The sequence below is a fragment of the Hibiscus syriacus genome, unplaced genomic scaffold (assembly GCF_006381635.1).
Source record: "Hibiscus syriacus cultivar Baekdansim isolate YM2019G1 unplaced genomic scaffold, ASM638163v2 tig00116965_pilon, whole genome shotgun sequence".
Taxonomy (NCBI): domain Eukaryota; kingdom Viridiplantae; phylum Streptophyta; class Magnoliopsida; order Malvales; family Malvaceae; genus Hibiscus; species Hibiscus syriacus.
Genome location: NW_024063490.1, coordinates 5,414,585 through 5,436,606, shown reverse-complemented (window position 1 = coordinate 5,436,606; position 22,022 = coordinate 5,414,585). Strand labels below are relative to the sequence as shown.

Sequence of the window (22,022 nt, the reverse complement as noted above, 5' to 3'; positions counted from 1 at the left end):
TACCCAAATCAATTATTAATATATATATAAAGTTTACGACATGAGTTTTGCAATTTATATGGGCCTTTATCTTGGACCTTTTTTCTTTCTTTCTTAATTTTAACTTCAATTTTGTTTGGATTTGATTTTCTCCTAATTTTCTCTCTCGCGTGCATCTTCCACAGCAAAAACCAATTAGCCTTCTTCAAACAAAGAAGAGCTCTTTATTTCTTCTATTTCTCTCAAAATACCCAACACTTCAATACCCAAAAAAAAAATCCTAAACAGGTAGAAAAAAACTGGGATTAAACCTTTGCTTACTTCCGCTGCTTATCTCTTTAATCTGTGATTTTATAATCTATTTTTTTATTAATTTGAGAGGGAAAAATAAAAAGAAACGATATTGTTCCTTCCTATAATACCCAATTTGTTGCGGGCTAGGTAATAATCTAATCTTCCCAATTACCATCGAATTTTGTTTTATTTCGAAAACTGATTTAGGGTTATTTTGTTTAACATTCACTCTTTGAACCAAAGATTTCTTTTTGGCTTTTGATCGATACCCATTTACTCTTATGGTACTCAGAAAGATAAAGTTTCTATTTTGAAAAACCTTTTTAGGTTTTTTTTTTCCGTTTATTTAATCGTTGGATAAAATTGGGGTCTTCTTAAAGTTTTCTATTTTTGTATAATGGGTATTTGATGTTTGCTCAGTTGAAGTTTTTGTTTGATTGTGTATTTTTTGTTTCTAGGGTTTTTCATCCGGATCAACGGATTGGGGGAATTTCCCGAATTGGGAACTGATTAGGGTTCTGATCAGAGTATGAATGAGCTCAATCGGATTGAGGAGCTATTTCTCTCGAGCTTTGGTTTTTATACAGATTGCTTAAGGGAAATGGTTATTGGAAAGCTTTTGGACGTGGAAGGAGATTGCTTTCGTGATTAGTTGCGTAGATAGTGATTCAAAAGCTTGAGGATTTAGTTGTTTTAGACAAAAGGGTGTTTGGGTTTTTAGTGATATTTTTATGTGGTTGATCTCAGTTGGTGGATGATTTTGGCATTGGGTTGTGTTATTGGGAGAAGAAGGTGATGATTCTTTATTGTGCTGCAAACAACAGAGAGTGTCAGATTTTACTGGACTAATTTTGTTTCTTAAAAACCCATTTGGTTTATCATACTTTTTGAGCTAGAATTCTTGATCAGAAGAGCATTTCTTGAAGATATATTTCTATTTTGGGGCATTGTTGAAGTAGCTTAGGGTAAGATAAGAGTAAGTTTAGCAGTGATTGGAGACTTTGCTGCGGTGATTTTGTCATTCGAAGTGATTTGTTTAGTTTTAGATAGTTGAACTGGGGCTACATTTGAGGTTAGGGAGATTAAAGAGCTTGGTGGATTTAGGAACTTTGAGCTATCGAGAGTGACAGGGAGTTCATGGGAGAACATTGAAGCTGGAAATGTATGCAGGGATATGGTGCATGGATAGGAGCACAATTACTTGTTGTTCTCTTTCTGGAACATTGCTACTGGAAGATAATCCAAGTGGTTTTGTGTTCGGAAGGCATTATCGTTTCGTGTTCTAAACTTCTGTGAAATGTCTCGTTGCTTTCCTTTCCTTTCCCACCACCAGGATATGAAAAGAAGGCTAGGACCAATGACGTGGACTTGCTAAATAAGGTTAACATCATTTGCTTGTATTCTGCGCCATTATCATGGTAGAATCAGTACACATCAGTATCGCGATGAGAACAAATTCCCTGATATCTGAATTGGATTTGAGCTTGCGCTTTCTGTTTTTATTTTCCATGCGATGTTAAACTCTTTATAAAGTTTTTTTTTTCGTTTTGTTTTCTCTGAAAATGTATTTTATGTATGCATAATCTTCTGTGACTAATTTTATTGAGAATTCAGTAACGCCATTCTTTGCTGAATGAGGCATGTATATAGTTTTATGGATTAGGTTGATAGGCTGTATCATGAACATATCATATAGGAATGGAGCCTTTATTTGAAATGAAGTCGAAATGGAGCCTTATTTGAAACGGTAGACTGGTATTGCTGGTGCTAATTTATATTCTCACCATTAGGCACTAGTTATATTTATGACTGAATGAACATCTCAATTGTTCTTTCAATCGTATATGGTCTATATGAATCTATGTCATGTTTTTCTATTATACTATTTTTCTGATGTTTTATTTAATTCATAGAACAAAATGTTGCCAATACCCTGTTGAATGAAAGATCGAGTCGGGTTTATATCTCTCACCTTTTCTTTCTCCTCTCTAGAGATAAGCTTCTACTAACTGATGTTTGACTTGCTCTATGGATCTCACAATAAAGAATTTTACTATTTTTTCTTCAGGATTTAACGGATGTTTCAATCATCCTTCTTAATGTGCACTTTTATTTCTGTTCTTATTGACGATGATGTTATTGTTTACAACCTTTGATAAGTGACGAGTGACGACACCCGTGTATAATCAAGCTTGTCCTGGGGTTTAGCTCCCCTCCACTAATTTTGTGTCCTTACTGATTATGATTAATGTATTGAGAAGTAATGGATGAAAAAATATTGGGATAGAATATCAACCACTTCTCCTATTGGTTCGAGTATAAAGTTATTAATTAATTAAGAACACATGCATTTACTTGGTATATGTTTTTGCTATATCCGGAAGAATCGGTTTCTTCCCGAGTTTGGACATTCTTAATATCTGTTGGAATAGTTGAAACCGTACGCGCTTGTGTTTTGACATTCTTAAGATGGCTGTTAATGTTTTATCATATACCTTTAATTCCCACTGTCACAACCTTTCAAGACGGAATGCAAAGGGATTTTGAGATAATTATCTTCTACGATGGCCTGTATTTAATCCTGATATATGATCGGTGTGTAATAGGTTGACCGAGGCCTTTCCGTAGGTATATATCTGCACTGATTGTAACTTGGTGCAGAATGGATGTTTTAGTAATTTATTCTTTAACTTTTGGGGTTTACCGAATATCTGTTTGGTATTTTCTGAGTTATGTCAATATTTCTCTTTTGTATTTGGTTTATGAATCTGTATTTAGAAAAACTGCATTCTCGATTTTCAGGCGAAACAAAAAGAGAAGAGTCATAAGGAGAAGAAGAGGGACAAAGACAAGGAGGAGGAGAAGAGGGAAAAGAAAGAAAAAAATGGCTAAAGATAGAAGCGATGGAAAGCAAAAGGACAAGGATAAGAAAGACAAAAAGGAAAAAGACAGATAAAAAGAAGGAAAAGGGTCGAGATAAAGAAAAAGAAAAGGACAGAAGTAATAACTCAGAGGAAAATAAATTTTCTGGTCATTCCGATGTTCAGAATGGGGAGAAAATCTCAGATGAGAAGAAACTTCCCGGAAAATATGAAGGTCACAGTGCGGAGAAGTTTATCCAGAAAGAGAAGGTTAGGGATAAAGATCGAAGCAGTTTGTCAGGTGAGAAGAAACTCGCTGGGCACATTTCAGGTTAAATTAGAGAAAAGATTGGCCAGAATTGTCATCTGGCTGAAGATTTCCGGGATTCTAAATTTGTGCAGGAGTTGGCGGGGAGGGTCAGAGATGAAGGTTCAGGAGCTAGAAGCGAATTGGTGGATATGTTTACGGGTAGTGACCGGAAAAAGGATGAGGGAATGGTCAGTTTTGTTGCTTAGACTGCTAATAAATTGGCTGAAGAGAAGGAAGAGACCAAGAAAAGTGATGATAGGAAGTTCAATGTGCAAGGAATCGGGGAGGAAACGAGAGCTGGTGGAAATGATATGGTTTCGAACCTTTCTGCAGCAGATAAAGCTAGAGTTGAAGGGATCCCCAATCAAGTGGAGAATAATGCCGAGAGACACGGGGAAGGGAAAGAAAAAACCAAAGAAAAAGGAGATGATAAAATCAGGGATAAACGCAAGGATAAACACAGAGAGAAGAAAAGTCACAGAAAAGATAAGGATAGGGACAAAGCGAAGGAGGAGAAGGCTAAGGCGAAAGGTGAACATAGGAATTTGGCGTTGGATAACTTAAAAGGAAGCAACAGAAATGGGGATGGTATCCGAAAAGGCGGACTAATATACGATTAATATACGGCGTTATCGGATACATTAAAAGATATTTAATAAATTCGGTTTAGCGTTATCGAAAATATCGAGTAATAATAATGTAATAGTTGGAAATCATGAAAAATATTAAAAAACTTGGAAACCGGTAAATTTAGTTTGTCGGTTTGTGTCGATATTTTATAAAAATATATTAATCCATAACAATATAACAAGTAAAAAAATGACAAAACCGGTCTATAAATGACAAAACAGGTAAAGTGTTACCGAATATATTGAAAGTGTCGATACTTTATAAAAAAATGTATTTATCCATAACAATATAACAAGTAAAAAAATGATAAAACCAGTCTATAAATGACAAAACAAGTAAAACGTTATCGGATATATTGAAAGTGTCGATACTTTATAAAAATGTATCGATCTATAACAATATAACATGTAAAAAATGACAAAACCGGTCTATAAATGACAAAACAGGTAAAGCATTACCGGATATGTTGATAGTGTCGATACTTTATTATAAATATCGACACTTTTGGAATTTAAAAGAGAATAAATTATAGCGTTAATAAAGTGACGATACTTTATAAAAATGTATTGATCCATAACAATATAACATGTAAAAATATGATAAAATCGATCTCGAAATGACAAAACCGGTAAAGAGTTACCGGATATGTTGATAGTGTCGATACTTTATTATAAGTATCGACACTTTTGAAATTTAAAAGAAAAGAAGTTATAGCGTCAATAAAGTGTCGATACTTTATAAAAATGTATCGATCCATAACAATATAACATGTAAAAATATGACAAAATCAATCTCGAAATGACAAATCGATAGTAAAAAAGTGTGTTTGTGTGGTCATTTTTATTTCAGAATTTTCATTTTTTAATACAAAAAATTGGATATTTTAAGCAAAAGGTCAGTTTTAGTTTCTCAAAGAATAAACTTATGATTGAAGAACTCAAACTGATGCACGCATAAGTGTCGATGTATTTATGAAAAGTATCGATTCAAAAAACATCGAAATCGATAATTATTATGTAACAGGTAAATTTACAATGTAACTGGTAAAAATATACTGGTTAATTAGCAAATAGGTTTATATTTTGTATCGACACTCTTTAAATATGTGTCGAAACTTTTTTTCCAAAATGAAAGCACAACGAGGTACACGCATAAAGTGTCGATACATTTAAAATTATATTAATCCCAAAAACATCAAAACCGATAATTATAATGTAATAGGTAAATTTACAATGTTATCGGTTTAAATATATCTGTTTAGTTAGAAAATATGTCAATATAAACGCTACCTATTACATTATATAAGCGCTACCTAATATATTATCTTATTTGATAATATTTCCAGTTAAATGATATAAAATAATCGATCTAAATTTTAATCGGTTACTTATTTAACAAGTCACGCCGTTTTTAGGCGTCGTACATCAGAATCACCCCCCGAAATGACCATCTGAATACTTGTAAACATCCGTTTTTGATCGAGTTTAAAAAATATATTATTATTATTATTATTATTAACAAATATTTACACTGTTTTGCAGGACTAATCTCAAGCCCAAAATAATTACATAAATGAGGCCTAAATTACCAATACAACCCAGTAGCCCAATACCAGTTGGAGTCCAAGAATTCAATACGACCCGTAAGACCCGACCAACCCGACCTGATTCACCTAACACTAAACAACTTGATGTCGCATAGTGCTCTGCCGCCGCTCTACTAATCCCTGCTTCCTGCCACTCACAAGAGATATTGTATTCAAAACAACAAGTGTGTAATAATTTGTATTATGTTAGATATGTAAAATGGCTATAAAAGCCAACTGAAAATGTAGGAACAGGGGAGATTCCTCTGGATTTTTTTCTAGGAAATACAAAGCAATCTTAAGGTATCTTTGTGTATTTTTTTCACCGAAATACCAGTAAGATATTTATATGTTTATTATGCATATATATATATATATATATATATATATGCATAATAAACATATATTTTTACAGCATGTAGTAAAAATAGAGATAGATTAAACGGGTTTACTTGGTGAGGAGGGTAAAGCCGAATCCTTAGGTACTCCAATAATTCTAGTTTTAAGTTTATTTGTTTAGTTCTTAGATTGCAACTAAAAAAAATCAGTTAGTATAAGTTTTTTTGTTTATCTACAAATTTTTTCGTTTTCTAAAAAATATATATATGAGTTAGGGATTTAAAATTACCTAGATGCCATGGTGTTCGTCGGGGTAATGTTGATGTCGCCGGAGTTGGGATGAGCCGTCTGCCGTGGGTTGAGTGATAGAGCAAAAAATAAATTTATATAATGCTAGGGTTCTATCGCAAAAATGAGAATGAAAATTGGGAAAGGGAGGCATTTGTTTTGGGTTCACGTGTACTGGAAATAAATAAGGAAGAAGAATGACTTTTGTTTTAATTTTGGGTTAATCTCACTTAGGGTGCCTATACCTTTAGTCATCTTTTACTTTGGTTGCTTAAAGTATTAGTTTACTCATTTTTAAGTCCCTTCAATTCCTGTCGTGTTTTGCATAATGGCTCCCAAATATATGCGTAAACATTGCATTGAACCCCTTTAAATATTTCTGTGTTTTTACATTCCAGTCCCTAAAACTCTACATTTTATTTATTTCATTTCTGGCACTTTAATTTCATTATTTTTAATATAATCACTAACATGTTATATTTCCTGTTTTGTTTGTTTCTAATTTGGACACTTTATTTTCTGTTTATTTTATTTTAGTAATTATTTACTCTTAATTTGGTATTGTATTTTTTTCATTCCTTTTATTCACTTTTTTTATTTCAATTTTAATACTAACTCTCTTTTTTTGTTTGTTTTATTTTTAACTTTATTTATGATTTTTTAGGATAATTTTAATCAATCAAAGGTAAGTAATTTGAATCGAATTTTTAAATTTTAATTTTAATTTCAATTTTTGCAATTAAGAAAATCGACAAATTAAATGGTACCGAAAGGACAATTCAATGGTGCTAATCATTCTTTGATTGTAACCGACTCCCAAATCCGATATATTTTTGGTAAAACGCAGATCAGGTAAGGTGGTATCCGATCAGCAATCAATTAACATCACTAAATTAAGTTAGGGTAGTATAACAATACCAAGTGCACAATAGTGAAAGCTCTCATACGGCATGATTCTGGGCGCAAGATAGCAGGATTATCGAAACCTAGATTTCTGCCGCGCTGTATCGTCGGTGTTTTCTCCGATCGTCACAAGATTCTCCACGGGTCAATCTTCTTCCTCTATGGGCATTATTATGGATTGGAGAAAGCTCTTTGGATGTCACGAGGGACAATAACTTCAATATTTCCCCCTAAATCCAGCGAAAAAACCCCTATTGTTCAACCTCCGCATGAAGTCTTCGAGGCAGGCTCTGCCGAATGGAAATCCTCACTCGTTGGACAATTCTTAGGGGCTGCTCCAAACTTTAACACAATGCAACGAATCATAGAGAGCCTTTGGAATTAGCCTACGAATGGAGTTAGGGTTCAGGTATGTCACGCTGGAAATAACTTGTATGTTTTCAATTTCAATTCTGCTTCTGCTCGTGATTGGGTAATTGAAAATGGGCCCTGGCATATTCTAAATAAACCCCTAATTCTTAGAAAGTGGGAACAAAATTTGCAAAAACTGGAGTTTGATTTATCTCGTCTGCCAATATGGGTTCATCTGTTTAACGTTCCTCTTGAACTGTTTACTAGAGAAGGACTTAGCTATATAGCTAGTGCCTTAGGAGTTCCACTGACTATGAATTCATATACTGCTGCAAAATCTAGACTTAACTTTGCTAAGGTCTATATAGAGGTTGGAGCTAAGGACTTAATCCCTGAAACTGTAGAGGTTATTCTTGATAATGGTCTTTCCACCACAGTCTATGTTGAAGTACCTTGGTTACCCCCTAGATGTATCAAATGCAATACTTTTGGACATTCTGATAAGGGTTACTTATTTAATCCTTCTCTTGCTCATAAAACTTCGAAAGTATGGAGGAAAAAGACTTCTTTAAAGGAAAATCCTGACTCTAATCCAACTGTAACTACTGAAGCTCTGTAGGACATCCCATCTTCCTCTAGAGCAATTTCTGATCTCTCTGATTTAGGACCAGAAACAAAATTAAACCCAACTCCTCCTTCCATTTTGGACCAGACTTCTAAGGATGATCTCCCCGATCTTCAAATCCTTAAAGATGATGAAAAGATTAGTAATCTTACTCCAATACCCTCTACCGTTTCTGATAAAGGTAAGGATGAACTTTCAGACCTTCAACTTACTCTTATTACTGATAAAAGTGATACGAATCTATGTGCATCTCCCTCTGTTGAGTCTGAAAAAGAAGAATTTCTATCTCAAGTAGCTAATAAGAAAGATGAAATCGGGAATCTTCCTTTCCCAAAATGAGGCAGAGGTAGACCTCTGAAAACCAAAACTAAAACCATGTTGAGAGGTTCAGCAAACAGATTTGATATCCTTACCACTGTAGATGAGAGCTCTCCAATAACTGAGATACAAGTTAGGAAGCCTAGACATGCTGCTTATGGAGTTACAAAATTAATTAAGGAACTAAAGTCAAAAAAAGAAAGAACAAATCTCTAAGTTCACTAGTACCTCAGATTGTGCTATAGAGGGCTCAATCTCCTCTCTTTCTAAATGATCATCTGTTTCTGGAATATAAGAGGATTCAACAATCCTCAAAAGTAGAAAAAAGTTCTTAACAGAGCAAATCTTTATAATGTTGATATCTTATGCCTGTTAGAAACTCGTGTTAAAGTTGAAAACTCTGGAAAAATTCTAAACTCTATCTTTTCGAGCTGGAACGCCTTCACCAACTATGACTTTGCTTCCAATGGAAGAATATGGCTCCTTTGGAAGAAAGGAATAGATTTATCCTTTTGTCACTCCTCTGCACAAAACATCTCTGTCAAATGCTCTTATAATGATTCTACTTTCTACATCACCGCAATTTATGGTAGCAACTGTGGTGTTACTCGAAGAATTCTCTGGCAAACCCTTAGAGACCTTGATCCTATGTTTGGATCTTCCTTGGATCCTAGGAGGTGATTTCAATATATTTCTAAACTCCAATGAAAGCTCATATTCTGATCTCCTAGGACCTTATATTTCTCACGATATGATTGAGTTTCAAAAAGTGATTCAAGACCTTTTCTTACAAGATCATCCTTATTTTGTCCCAACCTTTACTTGGAGCAACAAACAAAAAGACACGTACCTTGCAAGAAAACTTGATAGAGTTCTTATAAACTCTCCTTGGGTTACCACCTTTAAGAAATCTTTTATTGAATTCGCTGCCCATGGGCCTTCTGATCATTGTATGGGGCTAGCCTGGATTAGCAAAGACACTCAAATCAACAAACCTAAGCCTTTCAAGTTTTTCAACTTCTGGTCCACTCATTCAAACTTTCTTGAAATTGTCCAACAGTCTTGGCAACAACCCTCCCATGGTAACCCAATGCAGAAATTATTCTCTAAGCTAAAATGCCTTAAACCTTGTCTTCATAAATTAAATAAAGACTTCTACAATAATATTTCTGCTAGGGTAAAACAAAAGAAGGCTGAGTTGGAACAAATTCAAATAGAAACTCTTAAAGGCATCAACTCTATGGACAAGGATTTGATTGTTCAAAAGGATTTGAATGCTTTAGAGGACAATGAGAAAATGTTTCTTAAGCAGAAAGCAAAAATCCAGTGGATTAAAGATGGGGATAAATGCTCAAAAATAAAAGAGATACCATTAGAGTTCTAATCAACAATGAAGGGAAAAGGCTCGAGACCTATGATGCTATGACTTCTGAAATCATTGATTTTTTCAAACTTCAACTAGGTACTCTTGACCCTCAAGTTCTCCATTGTGATCCTTCTTATCTGAAAAATCTGCTCCAAGTTAATTTACCTAGTGAGACTGTTTCTGACTTAACTCAAAACATCACTACTGAAGAGATCAAAGAGGCTTTATTTAATCAAGGGAATGCCAAAGCTCCTGGCCCGGATGGCCACACCTCTCTCTTTTTCAAAAAATCCTGGACTGTTGTAGGTAAAGATGTTATCAAAGCAGTTCAATATTTCTTCCAAGAGACTAATAAAATCCCTGCTTTCAACTCCATAATTATTGCATTGATTCCTAAAATTACAAACCCCAGTAAAGTCAAGGACTACACACCAATATCATGTTGTTCTGTAGTGTACAAAATTATCACCAAAATCCTTGTCAAAAGATTAACTTTACTGTTGCCTGATATTATTTCGCTTAATCAAACTGCTTTTGTGAAATGTAGATCAATAATCGATAACACTCTCCTTGCTCAAGAATTGGTAAAAGGCTATGGTAGAAAAAACATATCTCCAAGGTATGCCCTCAAAATTGACCTTCAAAAAGCCTTTGATTCCCTTCACTGGGATTTTATTTCTTCTGTTCTTATTGCAATAGGGCTGCCCCTTATTTTTACAAAGTGGATTGAAGCTTGTTTCAAAGGAGCAATATACTCCATTTCTTTCAATAGGAGTTTGATAGGCTACTTTAAGGGTCAAAGAGGCATAAGGCAAGGTGATCCATTATCACCAATTCTATTTGTGCTTATAATGAATATTCTCTCAAAATTGCTTAACATTGCTACTTCTAGAGGAATTTTTGGATATCACCCTAAGTGCAAAAAAATTGGCATTACTCACTTATCTTTCGCTGATGATCTCTTAATTTTTTACAAAGGGAACCTTGAATCTATTATTAGAGTCATGACTGTGCTTAATCACTTCTATGATCTGTCTGGTCTAAAGCTTAACATTAGCAAAACTGAATTGTTTGCTGCTGGTATCTCTTCTAGAAATCTGGAAAATATTAAAACTGCCACAGGATTCAAACAAGGTTTACTTCCTGTCAGATATCTAGGTGTTCCCCTTGTTACCAGGAAATTAACAGAAAAAGACTGTCTTCCGCTGATTGAGAACATCAAACAGAGGCTTCAGCACTGGTCCAGGAAATTTTTGAGTTATGCAGGTCGACTGGAGCTTATAAAAACAGTTCTTTACAGTGTAGTAAATTTCTGGAGCAGGCAATTTTTACTCCCTCTGAAAGTTATTAAAAGAATCGAACAACTCTGCTCAAGATTTCTTTGGAAAGGTTCCGATAAGGCTACTACAGGAGCAAGAATCGGTTGGGAGAAAATATGCAATCCCAAATCAGAAGGCGGTCTTGGCTTAAAAAATATCAGAACTTGGAATAAAACCTGTATGGTTCACCTCATTCGAAAAATTCTTGCCGGTGATGGATCTTTGTGGGTTGCATGGATCCACTGCTATGTAATTAAAGACAGAAATTTCACAGTCATCAGTGAATGTTCTTCCTTTAGTTGGTGTTTCAAGAAACTTATTAAACTAAGGAATGAAGCTCTCCCTATTATTAGCTCTGGAATTTCGAAGACTAGAGAAATATGGGAGAAAATGAGAGTTCATCAAGCAAAGATCTATTGGCACAAAATCATCTGGTTCCCTCTCCACATTCCCAAGCTGAGTATTATCTCCTGGATGGCTTTGCTGGACCGTCTTCCTACTCGGGACAGAATCTCTAAAATGGGAATTATTACTGACGACTTATGTTTATTATGTAATGAGTTGCAGGAAACAAGGAATCACTTGTTTGAGGAATGTTCTTATGCTACTTCACTATGGAATTCAATCATGAACCTTGCAAATATGTGTAACACGCATTCTTCCTGGGAATCAAGGATAAGATGGGCTACTCAACAGTGGAAAGGCAAATCTTTGCTTACTACTATTCTGAAACTTTCTTGGACAACTTTCATGTACTTGATATGGGAAGAAAGGAATAGACGAATTTTTAGAAGAGAATCAAGATCTCCTGAACAAATCTTACAGATTGTAAAGGACCATGTTATAATCAATCTTAGCAATAGGAACTTCAATAGAACATATAATGTTAATATTAACTTATGTAACTCATGGGGTATTGACTGATCATTATTTTGTTGTAATTAGCGTTTACTCCATTTAGGATGTTATGGTGTACTTTCTTCGTTGGATAATAAAATTTTACTTATCCAAAAAAAAGGTGGTATCCGATCAACCAATTTAAAATGAAGAAATTCAATTTTAATATTTTAGTATCACAAACCAATTTAGGTACTAAAATGATCAAATTTGATAGTTTAGGTACTTGACACATTAAGTTTTTAACAGTGAGTACTAAAATGAAACAAAAACTAAATATTATGTATGAGTTTTGAATAAATTGAAAGTTTAGGTACTAAAACAGATCAAAACTGATAGTTTAGATACTAAATGTGTAGTTTACCCTAAAAGTTTAGTGAAAGTAAACGTTCAAAAAATTATTCTTCCAACAACACCTTGAACAAACTCGGGATGGACCGAGGGGACATGTGGGTGGGCACTTTTTTAGGTACTAAATGTGTAGATACTAAATGTGTAGTTTACCCTAAAAGTTACTCCGACTCGGGTGATACTAAAATGAAACAAAAAACTAAATTTTAGGTATGGTTTTGAATAAAAAAATGAAAGTTTAGATACTAAATAGACCAAAACTGATAGTTTTGGTTCTAAGTATGTAATTTACCCAAACCTTTATTATATATGTGGATATTGACCAAGACTTCCTTTAATTTCTTCAAATTTGTGTGAAGTGTTGACCCAAAAGCATTTTAAGTCGATATACTATTGAATTTATTTTCGTAATTTATTTATTTTTTACCTTTATAAAGAGTAATATTCCATTATTTTCCTCAATAATGCATTGTTGTCTGCCTTCTTTCTAGCTTTTGCTTTCATGTAAGTGTTTTGAAATTGCAACAAATAAATGTGAACAAAGACCATGATTGCTTTCATACTGTTTAGATACTAAATGTGTAGTTTACCCTAAAAGTTACTCCGAATCGGGTGATACTAAAATATGTAATTTACCCAAACCTTTATTATATATGTGGATATTGACCAAGACTTCCTTTAGTTTCTTCAAATTAATGTGAAGTGTTGACCCAAAAGCATTTTAAGTCGATATACTATTGAATTTCTTTTCGTAATTTATTTATTTTTTACCTTTATAAAGAGTAATATTCCATTATTTTCCTCAATAATGCATTGTTGTCTGCCTTCTTTCTAGCTTTTGCTTTCATGTAAGTGTTTTGAAATTGCAACAAATAAATGTGAACAAAGACCATGATTGCTTTCATACTGTTTAGATACTAAATGTGTAGTTTACCCTAAAAGTTACTCCGACTCGGGTGATACTAAAATGAAACAAAAAACTAAATTTTAGGTACTAAACAGACCAAAACTGATAGTTTTGGTTCTAAATATGTAATTTATCCAAACCTTTATTATATATGTGGATATTGACCAAGACTTCCTTTAGTTTCTTCAAATTTGTGTGAAGTGTTGACCCAAAAGCATTTTAAGTCGATATACTATTGAATTTCTTTTCGTAATTTATTTATTTTTTACCTTTATAAAGAGTAATATTCCATTATTTTCCTCAATAATGCATTGTTGTCTGCCTTCTTTCTAGCTTTTGCTTTCATGTAAGTGTTTTGAAATTGCAACAAATAAATGTGAACAAAGACCATGATTGCTTTCATACTATTTAGATACTAAATGTGTAGTTTACCCTAAAAGTTACTCCGACTCGGGTGATACTAAAATGAAACGAAAAACTAAATTTTAGGTATGGTTTTGAATAAAAATTGAAAGTTTAGATACTAAACAGACCAAAACTGATAGTTTTGGTTCTAAATATGTAATTTACCCAAACCTTTATTATATATGTGGATATTGACCAAGACTTCCTTTAGTTTCTTCAAATTTGTGTGAAGTGTTGGCCCAAAAGCATTTTAAGTCGATATACTATTGAATTTCTTTTCGTAATTTATTTATTTTTTACCTTTATAAAGAGTAATATTCCATTATTTTCCTTAATAATCCATTGTTGTCTGCCTTCTTTCTAGTTTTTGCTTTCATGTAAGTGTTTTGAAATTGCAACAAATAAATGTGAACAAAGACCATGATTGCTTTCATACTGTTTAGATACTAAATGTGTAATTTACCCTAAAAGTTACTCCGACTCGGGTGATACTAAAATAAAACAAAAAACTAAATTTTAGGTACTAAACAGACCAAAACTGATAGTTTTGGTTCTAAATATGTAATTTACCCAAACCTTTATTATATATGTGGATATTGACCAAGACTTCCTTTAGTTTCTTCAAATTTGTGTGAAGTGTTGACCCAAAAGCATTTTAAGTCGATATACTATTGAATTTCTTGTCGTAATTTATTTATTTTTTACCTTTATAAAGAGTAATATTCCATTATTTTCCTCAATAATGCATTGTTGTCTGCCTTCTTTCTAGCTTTTGCTTTCATGTAAGTGTTTTGAAATTGCAACAAATAAATGTGAACAAAGACCATGATTGCTTTCATACTATTTAGATACTAAATGTGTAGTTTACCCTAAAAGTTACTTCGACTCGGGTGATACTAAAATGAAACAAAAAAATAAATTTTAGGTATGGTTTTGAATAAAAATTGAAAGTTTAGATACTAAACAGACCAAAACTGATAGTTTTGGTTCTAAATATGTAATTTACCCAAACCTTTATTATATATGTGGATATTGACCAAGACTTCCTTTAGTTTCTTCAAATTTGTGTGAAGTGTTGACCCAAAAGCATTTTAAGTCGATATACTATTGAATTTCTTTTCGTAATTTATTTATTTTTTACCTTTATAAAGAGTAATATTCCATTATTTTCCTCAATAATGCATTGTTGTCTGCCTTCTTTCTAGCTTTTGCTTTCATGTAAGTGTTTTGAAATTGCAACAAATAAATGTGAACAAAGACCATGATTGCTTTCATACTGTTTTGACATGAATATGCAAATATATTTAAAATTTAGATAAGGTATAAATAGTATCTCAATTATAGGAAGTTACTTTATTGTGTCCTATAACTATTAAAAATAAATGAATCCTCAACTATAGAATGCCGCTTTGTTGATTCATTCGACTATTAAAAGTTATAAAATAGTCACTCAACTATTCGTATGTTACAAACTTGTCATTTTTTATTAAAAAATTGACGATCATATGAGTTGAACATTAAATTATTGACTGAGTTATGATGAAATATGAGCCTATAACAATTTGAGTTGTATTTTATGGTTTGATTATTCGTTTATATACATACGGTCTTAGTCAATAGATAAATGTCCAGCTCAAACAAATGCTATTTTTTAACAAAAAAGGCGAGTTCGGAACATATGAATAATTAAGTGGTCATTTGAAACTTTTAATAGCCAGAAGACATAACAAAGAAACATCCTATAATCAAGAGACTATTTTGTAAACTTTAATAGTGCTTAAATTTTTTGTTCCTGCCATATAGATTCTACTATATATATATATATATATATATAACTCTTCTACTATGATTGTAGGAGAGTAAAAATAAATGAATGAGATTAACAGTCGGAAATGTAAAAAAATTTAATGAAAAAAACAAGGAGATAGAGTATATATATATATATATATATATATATAACTCTTTTAGGATCGTAGGAGAGTAAAAATAAATGAATGAAATTAATAGTTGGAAATGTGAAAATATTTAATGGAAAAAAAGGAGAGAGAGAGAGAGATAGAGTATATCATGGCTGATTTTTCGAGATAGGGTATATTTAATGTGAATGCTAGAGTACACCCCAAAGATGCATTGCAGTTCATGCTAATCTAATATAAATTTGGGCACTTTTTTCATTACTATGTAAATGTACAAAGGGTAAATTACACAATTAATCATTCAACTTTACTCTCTCTCCAAATTCACTCACTGTACTTTTAATTTTTCCAATTTAATCACTCAACTTTTATTTTACTCCTATTTTGATCACTTTACAATGACATGGATTGTTTTACTCCTACTTTGATCACTCATCGACCATTGTTCAAGTTGTTATATGGAAGCCAATTTGATCCATCAGCTCTAGCATTGAATTTGTGTACTAAAAAACCAACATCGTGCTCACATAAATTCTAATTGAAATTGGGTTTAGGTGAGAGTTATGACCCCCACTAATTTAGAGTATAATAAAAATAAATTATCTAATTTCAATTAGAAATTATGTAAGACCTTGAATGTAAGTCTTCCTCCAATTTGAAGAGAAAAAATGTCTCTCAGTCCTCTAAAACAAACACACATCGTCTCACAAACGTAGATAAAGCACATAAATACTGTCAAGTCTTTTAAATATCCTTCCACCTTTTTTTAATCCAATTTGTGGAATAATAGGGAAGGAGTTGAGAGGAAAGGTGACTTGGAAAATAAAAAAGACGTAAAAAAAAAAAAAAAAGGTGAAAAACACTTCACTAAGTCTTCGTCAACTATATTGACATAAAGATAGACTTGAAGCATACGTTACAAAATTGAAATTAATTCTTTTAAGACCATAATCGTTAACTATTTAATCATTTCAACCTGAAATTTTTATTTTGTTCTTCTCATCTCACAAATTTTTTATTTTATTTAATCTAATTTAACTAAAAAAGACGGAATATTTCGTAAAAACAATGTCAATTATTTTATCTATCCTAAAATATCAACGTTGGATGAGGGGAAACCCAATGATAAGATTAACAATAAGAAATAAGAAGATATTCACCGGAAAAATGAATTAATCTCAGTCTTTGATTTTTTTTCTCATCTAACAATCCTAAAATGGTGTAAAACTAAGAGTTTCACATTAGGTGTAAGTGGATACTAACCCATATAATTATATTAAGGAACACTAAAAAAACGGTCACTGTATAATAGTAGTAGAGGTATCTGAAATCGTTAGTGTAAAATAGTGGTGTTAAATAAAATCAGACTATTAATAGTGGATAAGTAGAATTAATAGGTTAAATTAGAGATTTAAATTACGATTGCGTTTATCTTGATTATGAACATGACTGAAGTTATTGTGGGTATTGCGATCATGAATTTTTTTTAAAGGAACTGACCTTTTCTAAAAAAATTAATAGCGGAACAATATCGAGAATAACGACTCGTTATTATCACATTTAATCACTACTCTTTAAATTGCGACTGTCATTCATTGTTATTGGTGTGGTTTTGTTTTAAACCACTATTTTCCGTAATAATAATTCTAAATATTACTGTTATCATTATATATCGACTGCTATTCTATTACTCGACCGCTTTTTGAATCCTTGGGTTAAATGTTTAAATCTGTTCACATCGGAACTTCATGGATCCCTACCAAGAATATCTAGCCAATAATATCTATTTCTAATATTAAATATTAATTTTCAAGCATTTTATTTGATATTATTTTTTTAGAAAAACAACCCAATAGTCTCCATCAAGGACTTCATTAAGTCCTCGTCAACCATATTGACGTAAAGATGGACTTGAAGTATACGTTACAAAATTAAAATTAATTGTTTTAAGCCCTAAACTTTAACTATTCAATTTCTTCATTTTTTGATTTTCATAGTCCAACGCCAGATGTTAAAACTGGACTATGTTGGTTGACTCGTCATTTTCTCGTGGTTCACCGGAAATTTAGAAAAATTAGATTATAGAACTCTAACTACATCATCTGCTCGGGATACTGTGTTATTCCCAAATTATGTTTAATACTCGGATTCGATGAATTTATCATTTATTTATCTCACAACAGTATACCATACAAAGAAAACGAGGAACATGTAAATGATCGAAATAACAAAAATAGTCTAGCAAAATCCGTCTGAAATTATGACAAAGAAACGTAAAAGTTCAGTTTCAAGATTATGAACAAAATTTCAATTCTTCTTCTGGTAACTTTAATTAAAAAAAATTAAAAGAGATATCTTGATGAAACTTACATGTGAAATACAAACTATTAGTTCCCTTGTATTTTATCGATGACTGTTTGATGTTAGTTTGTTATTGGGGATTTTTAGAGGGAATAGGCACAATAAAAGTTCAGTTTGTATTTTATCAATCGCTTGGTTGGTTACTTTGAAGGAGCAAAAGGGTTTAGGCAAGGCTATTCGCTCTCGCCATACTTGTTTGTTCTAGCTCTAAATGTGTTGTCAAAGATGTTGGATTTGGCTGCGACGAATAGAATTTTTAGTTTTCATCTAAAGTGTAAGAAAGTGCGGCTGACGCACCTTTGCTTTGCGGATGATTTGCTTATTTTTTGCAAAACGGACTATGGATTCGGTGTTGGGAGTTCAAAGTGTGTTGGATAAATTTTATGACATGTTTGGGCTGAAAATTAATGCTGCTAAGTGTGATCTTTTTGCTTGTGTTGTTTCCGTGGGGAGATTTTGATCGTATTGAAGAAAGAGTAGGGTTCAAGATTGGGTCTTTACCGGTCCGCTACCTAGGTGTTACGCTTGTAACTCGAAAATTATTAGAGAATGATTGTCAGAGTCTGCTAACTTCTATTAGAGCTTAATTGGGGCATTGCGAGAATAGGAAGCTAAGCTATGTTGGGCGGTTGCAGTTAATACAATATGTATTGTATAGTATTACAAATTTTTGGAGTAGGCAGCTTGTTTTGCCTAAAGCGATGGTGAAAAAGGTGGAGCAATTGTGCATGCGATTCTTTTGGAAGGGTGCGGACACGCCTGCGGCGGGTGCAAAGGTGAGTTTGGAGTGTGTTTGTTCTCTCAAAGCTGAAGGCGGTCTTGGAGTAAAGGACCTGACATGTTGGAATAGATCTTGCCCCATTATGGTACTGAGGAAGCTTCTTGCTAACGAGGGGTCCTTGTGGGTTGCTTGGGTTAGGGCATATGTTATTAAAGGGAGGCACATTTGGGAGTTTGAACTACAGGGATATGCTAGTTGGAGCTTAAAGAAAATGCTCTCCCTTCGTGGACTTTTGAAGGAGGTAAGTGGTATTTTGGGTATTGATTAGCGACAGTTGGGAACAAAGAAGATTTGGTACGAGATTAGATCAAAGAGAGATCAGGTTTCTTGGTAGCGGGTGACTAGTGTTTATTTTGTGCAACATTTTATGCTTAAATACTCATCGTTTGTTCATTATTATTGATGATTTGGTCGTATTTACATGATTTCTGTGCAGGGCAATGACTTTTGGAAAATATGTTTAAAATGACTAAAAACAACACTTTTTTTTATGAAATCAAGGCTCGAACAGTGGGCATGAATTTGGGCATTAAATGTTGACATCGCATTGAGTCAGCAGCTTCTAGAAGATCCAGTCAACAGCTTCCAGAAGGTCCAGTCAGCAGCTTCCAGAAGGTAGATGGATGATTGGAGCATTTAAAATTCAAGTTTAGGAATTATCTTTTTAGAATTTAAATTTAAACAATTATTTTTTATTCTTTAGCCTATCTTTAGGACTTGAGAAGGCTATAAATTCCCTCTTGGGAAACCTAAACAATCATCAATCAACTTTCTTTTAGTTATTCATTATTATTTTCAGATCATTGGGATCGAAACTCTTTTTTTATTTTATAAAATTTTCTCATCTAGTTTTACTTTTTTTTTATTTTGCAAAGTTTTCATTTCCAAAATGTTACGTATGACTTTTGTCATGCTTAGCTAATTTTCTTTTAAGTCGATGGCTAAAACGATGACTCAATTCCAACGTGAGAACTGAAAAGCACTTGAATAAACTTTGGAAATCTCTCTCAATTTCTTGCGCTTATTTTCAAAAATCAAAACGATTTCTAAAGCCAAGATTAACATCAGTCAGTATTTTGTTACAATTAAACGTGTGGGAGGAAGGATCGTCTTATTGAAAGCACATTCGAATTCCTGAGAACACATTTAGCAAATTGATAGCTTAGAGGGAATTGAGATCGGCATTTGTTATTATTAAAACAACATAAACCGAGTTGGTCTTTTACGAACTTAAATGGTTCTTGATCTACAATAATTGATGTTGATTAGATTAATTTCCAAAGTCAAAATTAAAGGTTGCACTTGGGTATTCGGTATACAAAGGATAGTCATAAGGATTGATTCTTGTAGTTAATTAACCAACGTTAACCCCAAGGTAAAAACCATTTTCGATGATCCGAGGAAGTTTTATTAGTCTATGTGGGATCAACCCTTACTTCTCCTTTACTACGTTGTTTTCCTTTATCTATTATTTGAGAAGGAATTATTTTGATACGAAGAACGAAATGTTTCAAATTGGCGTCGTTGTCGGGGTCTAACGGCAAGTTACTGATTTATTTCTTTTATTTTTAATTTATGACCAGGAAGAACCAGGATAATTAGTAGATTTTGACCTAGAGATCAAAGAACGAGCCCGAAGAATCCATGCACAAATGCTTCGAGAGAAAAGAAAAAGACAAGAAGAAAAATAACGGAGTTCAGAAATAAATCCAGATTTAGAGAGAGATTATAAAATTGACGCATATACCGAGATAAATAAAAAGGACCATATCCCCGATGATAGAACAAACGATCTGAAAGCTAGTTGCATGTAACACCCCTAAATAGATACGGGTAACCTGATCCTATCTGAAGTGTCACATTAGGACCACTGAGTGACCCACTCTAAAAATTCAGGAAAATATAAATTTTTCTTAAACTGTTTCAAAGCATAAATAATTTATAAATAAAATAAAAGTTCAAGAATTATTCGGAAGACAAAACAGAATTCAATAATATACAATATCAACATATTTTCCATACTCTAATATGAAAACAGACTATGTCCTACATGCCTCCTGATTATACATGTATTATACTAGGTAAACAACACCGAAGGAACTCCCATACTAATGTTGGTGATGCACAAATCAATTCCTTTAACCTAAAATGGTGAGTACATAGTGAGCTTTGGGGAAGCTCAATAATACAATACTACCATATGAATTCTAAAACTCAAATAGATATATGGCAAAGCATGAAATTTCCATAGTTATCCAGACATATACAAGTCGTAGTAATGAGTTGAGGTTTCATTATTAAATCTTCAGGTAACCTTCAGGAGACTTACAATTTAGAGGAAACGTTTAGAGAGATAAATTCAAGAGATCGGAATAGGACGTCTAGTGTGTTTCCACAAAACCATAATAAATGAAATCATAGTTTAAAAAAAATTGTAGCTTATCTCAGAAAAATGGATTTTTAAAATCATTGTAATATCCTCCAACCGAACACTCCATATGAAGTTCCCCAAAACTACATCCATAAGGACTTACCCTAGGCCCAATGGGCATAGGAGCCAACCTAAGGGAGCACCTTGGGTCCAGAAGTACTTACCCTAGCCGAAGCATAGGAGCCACCTGAGGGGAGTGCCCCCAGGTCCATAAGGATTTACCCTAATCACAAAGCAAAGGAGCCATCCATGAGCCTACCCAAGGGTCGCCTTAGGTCTGTAAGGATTTACCAGCCTGATCGGGGCTGAAGCTGTAGAACTCCATAATATATCTCAAATAGTACCCCAATATAAAACAGGTTAACCAGTAAACAGAAATATCGGAATCAGGATCCAGATGTATCCAACTTCAAAAGTCAGATATAAAAAAATAGAGATAAGAAAACAGAGATCAGAAACCTTATTTTATTTCAAATATAAGAGACATACTTTTTATAAACAGAGAAAATATTCATGTGTATAGGGAACACACTAAAGGATCCATATATTTTCAGAGGCACTAGGTAATTATTAGGAATAAAAAACATGAACTTACGTAAAATTGATTGGATTTCAAGAACGAGGTCCCTATTAGAAGAGTTCAATTACTAACAGAGCTAATCAGACTTTTAGAGATTGATGCTTCCGGGTCATATATGATTCATGAGCATCAGGAAAGTATTCAGGAACCTTTACATCAGGACAATCTAAGATTTAAGATATAACCAGACCGATTCTATTAATTATGTCATCAGGAGTATTTCAG

The 22,022-nt window shown here is 33.0% G+C and overlaps 3 protein-coding genes across 3 annotated transcripts in view; all 3 read left to right on the top strand.

The window, feature by feature from the left end:
- LOC120191323 overlaps positions 1–22,022 on the top strand; it is a 48,625-nt gene that overhangs the window by 20,484 nt on the left and 6,119 nt on the right. The gene's annotated exons all lie outside the window — the stretch shown is intronic.
- LOC120191324 lies at positions 1,593–4,015 on the top strand. The gene is made up of 2 exons (XM_039194294.1): positions 1,593–1,653; positions 3,370–4,015. Exon 2 carries the CDS (start codon positions 3,559–3,561, stop codon positions 4,006–4,008), a length of 450 nt encoding a protein of 149 aa, XP_039050225.1. The 5' UTR covers positions 1,593–1,653; positions 3,370–3,558; the 3' UTR covers positions 4,009–4,015.
- LOC120191134 lies at positions 9,235–9,867 on the top strand. Its single transcript, XM_039194126.1, has one exon. It carries the CDS (start codon positions 9,235–9,237, stop codon positions 9,865–9,867), a length of 633 nt encoding a protein of 210 aa, XP_039050057.1.